At 42.8% G+C, this 6,000-nt stretch overlaps 1 protein-coding gene across 1 annotated transcript in view; it reads right to left on the reverse strand.

Annotated features, from left to right (window-relative positions):
- DNTT (DNA nucleotidylexotransferase) overlaps positions 1-4,589 on the reverse strand; it is a 777,494-nt gene extending 772,905 nt beyond the window's left edge. Inside the window, exon 1 of the mRNA XM_073546529.1 lies at positions 4,387-4,589. Within this exon, the coding sequence (XP_073402630.1) occupies positions 4,387-4,589 (203 nt within the window). The remainder of the gene's footprint in view (positions 1-4,386) is intronic.
- Between the last annotated feature and the right edge of the window lie 1,411 nt (positions 4,590-6,000).

The raw sequence follows: 6,000 nt of genomic DNA on the forward strand, positions 1-6,000 counted from the left end.
GGAAAAGGTTGAAAAGTTCCAGGGAGCCGAATACTTTCGCAACGCACTGTATCTATAAGGCCGGATGATGTTATACATAGCCATCTTCTGTACATGTTGACCTGAACTTGCAGACATGTGACTACAGCGAAAAATCACTGATCACTTTGGATGCATTAGTCACATGCCCATTCGGTCAGGAAAGGAAGTGTGGAGACTAGTGAAGAGCGAACATACTCGGATAACGTGTATCTTGGCCGTGCATGTCTCATGGTGGTAGACAACTGCAACACATGCAGGAATTGCCAAAAAAACAGACAATCCCTGCTTCTGTAGCAGGTGTCTACCACATGCAGCCGCAGGGATTCGAATATATTATCCGAGCACGCCCAAGATACTTAGATAACACCCGAGCATGCTCGGATAACACGTTCGCTCATCACTAGTGGAGACCAACTGGTACCAAGGTCAAGATGAAAGAGGAACTACCAGGAATCAGTAATTTTAGAATGTTTTCCCTTATTATATTTAAGCATGCTGAGTGGTTTTGGAAAAAAGAAATCAAGAGTGGACAACGCCTGCCTCATTAACTGCCTCAATGCTGCTGTTCAAGATATCTTTATTTCCAAGTGAAGGATCCTTTCTAAATTTTCTTTATGACCTCATGAGTAGTGATGAGCGAGTATACTTGTTGCTCGGGTTTTCCCGAGCATGCTCGGGTGTCCTCTGAGTATTTTGGCGTGCTGAGAGATTTAGTTTGTGTCTACGCAGCTGCATGTTTTGCGACTGCTAGACAGCCTGAATACACGTGGGGGTTGCCTGTTTGGTAGGTAATCCCCATATGTATTCAGGCTGTCCAGCAACCGCAAATCATGCAGCTGAGTCAACACAAACGAAATCTCCGAGCACGCCAAAATACTCAGAGGACACCCGAGCAACGAGTATACTCGCTCATCACTACTCATAAGATATGAGGTCAATTCACTATTTCACCAATGAAAAAAATGATAGCCTGCTGAATATATGCATCAATCAGTGGACTTGTAGGATTCAGAAAGGTTATATTTGGGGAAGTCTCTTGGGTTTATCATGCTCTGAGATATGCCTTTGCAGTGGCGCTCCTTACAGGATGTTTGTGCTTAATGTTTGTTTATGAAAACAGATATTCATTCGTGTTTCATTCTCCAGTAAATACCACAACCCGACATGATTTTTCCTGTAGTAAGAAAATCAGTTGGAGATAGAACGGCTGTTTCCTGTGGTTCATCTACATTATATAAAATATTCACATTAATTGTTAATTCGTTACACAGGCGGCAAGACTGGGAAAATTGCCATTTCCAGATCTAGCATTGGGGTAGTGGAAGCACTGGAGTTGCTGATCGCAATACTCCCCCGATACCTGTACAGCTGTGTCTGCTATTTGGCACAGAGAACAAAATATATAAAGCTCCCTCAGCTAAGCACAGCAAAAAAGACAAAATGCTAAATAACAAAGTACAAAACAACAGATGCTTCAATATCATACACAGCAAGTTACAACTTGACCTGCTTTTTTCAGTACATCGTCCTGAGAGGTGAAAGCTACAGATGGGATTTAGGAATTTCTCAACATTGTTAGATCACTAATGGCTCCTCCATGACCACTTACAATCTAAGTCAGCCTCTGTCTTCAGATTAACTCCCTCAATTCAATTTTTACCACCTTAAAGGGGTTGCCCAAGTTCTAAAATAGGTAGATGTTATAAAAACTTAAAAAAAGACTCTACTTACTGCCAATCATCAGACAAGTGAGTAGTATACTGCTCAGTGCACAGATATGATGCCAATAGTATGGTACTTGCCGTTTGTTTGGCTGCAGCTGTCTAATGATAGCCACTTGTATACAAGGACCAAGAGGAGGAGGGGAGCATCTGCATTGGATCGGAAGAGTTAAAAATTATTTGTTTTAATATTTGCTACTGTTAATATGGGGTTTTCTTCCCAGAAGTTGGTCAACACCTTCAACAAGGAGAAGGTTACATTAACTCCTAGAGAGTTCTTCTCACTTCAGATCCTGCAGTTCCAAAGTTTGAGCCTGACACCACTTATAACCTGAACCCTATATTTGTACTGTTATTTTCCAAATCCCCCCAAAACATATTTCCAGACTGTTAATGCACCAGTCTATGCTCCATCAATGATTGCGCATAAAAGCTCTGTAAGCAAACCCCTCTTACACACCCATTACACAAAACCAAAATCACTCACAGCCATGGTGCCACCTTCTTTCTGTCACGTTACCAGATCTAAATTGGAGATAGACTATATGAACAAGGTATTAGGACTCACTGCTAATCACTAAACTCAGTTCTTTCATTCAGTCTCATTGACACAAGTGCATAAAATTCAGCCCCTCACAATGTAGTCTTCCCTTACAAACATTTGTAAATGAATGGCTAGTTCCAAAGAGATCACTGAAATTGGTGGTATTATCGAGAAGTGGAAGCGTTTAGAAAGCAAAGCAAGTCAGTCACATTTATAGTTCCAGAATGGGTTTGCCAAGTTCTGAGACATATAGTGCAAAAAGAGTTCCAAACCTCAAGCACTAACATTAGCACAAAACCTGCAATATGGGAAGTTTTTTAACATGGGTTTCCACGACTAGTCATACATTACCAAGCACAATGCCAAATGATGGATGGAGTAGTGTAAAGCGAGTGGACACCTGACTCTGGAGCAGTGTAAACGTGTTCTGTGGACTGATAAATGATGCTTCTCTATTTGTACCACTCTCAGTTTGGCGAATGCCAGGAGAATGTAAACTTACAGTAGACTTTGGTGGAGAAGGGAACACCTTTTGGATGAACTAGAACGGTGCTTATGTGCCAGGCAAAATTCCCACAAACACACTGCAAAATCTTATACAAACCTGTTATGAATGGGTCACCGAGGAGGAGAGCAGGTCCAGGCTAAGCCACAGAAAACCAGAGAGGTTGGTACCTAAGCGGATTGCAGACCCCTGATCCTATCCACACAACTAGCAGTAGCCGTGGAGCGTACCTACGATGATCCTAGACGCCTCGGCACAGCCGGAGAGCTAACTAAGCCTAAAGCAAGAAAGGGGAAATCTAAACTGCCCCTGAGCAGACCCCAAAGGAATAGATAGCCCCCAAACATATATTGTCGGTGAGACAAGATGAAAACACAAACACAGGTAGGAAAATAGACTGAGCAAACGATGGGGCCCACACTAACTAGACAGGACAGGAAAGGAAAGACGCTGCCTGCAATCACGCAAAAAAACCCTGCAAACAGTCCAACACGTCTGATGCAAAAAACACTGAAGTCACACGACTTCGCCCCCCACTATATCAGCACTCTGGTATATTCTGAAAGCAGAGCAAAAATAGACCAAACTAACAGGGGATAAAACAAACTGACAAAAGCAGTAACATATGGGCAGTGATTCAGCACAGCCCCAGCTGGCTGACCCGCACCAAGAAGAGATAGACAAAACCAGATCAAATGAAAACAGAATAGCAAATAAACCACTTAGCTGAACATGCAGGGACAGAGCTGGAGAAATAAGACCTCAGGAGGAACAGGAAGAAAATCACCAGCAGGGATAGAGGGAGTCGGCTGTCTTAAATCCCAATCCGAAACCCCAGATCTCCAATCGTCATCATCATTATCAGGTGGCAAGCCTCTGTCAATCAGATCAGCTCCATTACCTCCAGTAACCACCAGAGAGAGCCCAGAAAGAGAACTTGCAACCCCTCTGTCGATCTGACCAGCTCCACTACCTTCAGTAATAACCAGAGGGAGGCCAGAAAGCGAATTCACAACACAAACCCTTCACAGAAGAATGGAAACTATTTTCACTACAAAGGGAAGACCAACTCCATATCAACTTCTATCAATTTAGACTGAGATGTCATAACAGTTCCTGTAAATGTAATTTGTAGGTGCCCTAATACTTTTGTCCTTAGGCCGGGGTCACACTTGCGAGTGAAATGCGAGAAACTCGCTCGAGTCTCTCGCCTCAATACCCGGCAATTCCACCGGAGGTTTGGACTCGAGCGTTCAGCTGCATAGAAAGACATGCAGCCGCACACTCCGGTCCCGAGTGCCGGTGGCAGTGCCAGGTATTGAGGTGAGAGAATCGCTTGAGTTTATCGCATTGCACTCTCAAGTGTGACCCTGGCCTTAGCGTGTATGTTACAGACACCTTTTGGTTTCTGAAAAACTCCCAGAAGCAGGGAATGCATGAGGCCTTAAAACAGCATCCTATACAATAATTATACGTCCACATGGAAATAGGGAGGAATATAGAGTACATGGACCATCGTAATCTAAGCCTTCCCCCTTGTTTTCCAAACAATTTAAACCTGAAATACTGATTATATGAATATATTAAATTCCTACCTTAGTTCATTTTCAATATGGAAGCCCCTTTTCCTTCCAAGTTCCATCAGAAAATTCCTCCTGCTTGTCCCCATTTTCCTTTCCAAGAGATACAAGACGATTCCTTTGAACTTTACTTCATAGCGGTAAAAAACAGAGGAAATATGGACAAGTTTGGGTTTCTTCTTTATAGGAACCAATGCTGATGTTCTGAGTAAGTCCATGATATCCACTCAATGCCAGCGTGATGACTGTGCCAATTATTCCACTGGCAGCTGCATTTTTATATCCCCCACCACCCATTAGTTTCAGTTTTCCTGCCAGGTTGGTGGTTTGTTTGTAGTAGATTTTGTACATCTGCGCAGATATTCTCTACATTTACCAGAAAGTTAGATTATTTTATATCAGTAAATGTCTTAGCAGATGTTCTTTCAATTCTATGGCAACTGTAAGGCTCCTGTCCTAGATACATGTAATGAGACAATAGAAATGTATACATCAAACACTTTTGTAATGTGATACTATAATTCTGTGTTACGCTATGAAATGAGCACCGATTGTGGGAATCTGTGATCAAATTGATGGAATTAGACAAATTATGGTAAAGGAGCTACCATATTTAACAATGAGAACTAAGCCAGGGTACGTACTGTTGGTGGTCAACATTGTCCTATGTGCCACTTGCCTTATTTTAAAGCTTATATGTTCGATAATCCATCTAAAAATGTTCCCTATATGTTTTTTTTAAGACTGGATCCTTGTTGGCTCAAGGTGTGTATAAAGGGATTGTCATGAGATACTTCCTGACCTTCGTGCTACAATACAGAGCTTTCTGTCCTAATGCTTCTAATCTAAAGGCCCCAACGCACATTAATAATAATAAATTTTATTTTTATAGCGCCGACATATTCCGCAGCACTTTACATTTCAGAGGGGATTTGTACAGACAATAGACATTACAGCATAACAATAATCACATACAGTAGATTATAACAAATACCAAGAGGAAAGAGGGCCCTGCTCGCAAGCTTACAATCTATGAGGAAAGAGGTAGACACGAAAGGTGGGTGGTAACAGTTGCCCTGATTGTATGGACCAGCCATAATGTTAGGTGTGTGACAGTACGGACACAGAGGGCTAATGGATGCATAAAGCATGTGGGAACATGATGCGGGAAATCTGGTTATGGTAAAACTTTTGGCTGTGCCACACAGGGATAGATTAGGTTAATGTGTTGAGGCGATAGGCCAGTCTGAATAAATGCGTTTTCAGGGCACGCTTAAAATTGTGGGGATTGGGGACTAATCGTATTGACCTGGGAAGTGCATTCCAAAGAATTGGTGCGGCACGTGTAAAGTCTTGGAGACGGGAGTGGGAGGTTCTGACTATTGAGGATGCTAACCTCAGGTCATCAGCAGAACGGAGGGCGCGGGTAGGGTGGTATACTGAAACATGGGAGGAGATGTAGGGTGGTACTGAGCCATGGAGGGCTTTGTGGGTGAGGGTAATAAGTTTATACTGAATTCTGGAGTGGATGGGTAGCCAGTGTAATGACTGGCACAAGGTAGAGGCATCGGTGTAACGACTGGTGAGGAATATGATCCTGGCTGCAGCATTCAAGACAGATTGGAGAGG

This window comes from Dendrobates tinctorius, unplaced genomic scaffold (genome assembly GCF_039654945.1).
Source record: "Dendrobates tinctorius isolate UK_male_01 unplaced genomic scaffold, ASM3965494v1 ptg000147l, whole genome shotgun sequence".
NCBI classification, from domain to species: Eukaryota; Metazoa; Chordata; class Amphibia; order Anura; family Dendrobatidae; genus Dendrobates; species Dendrobates tinctorius.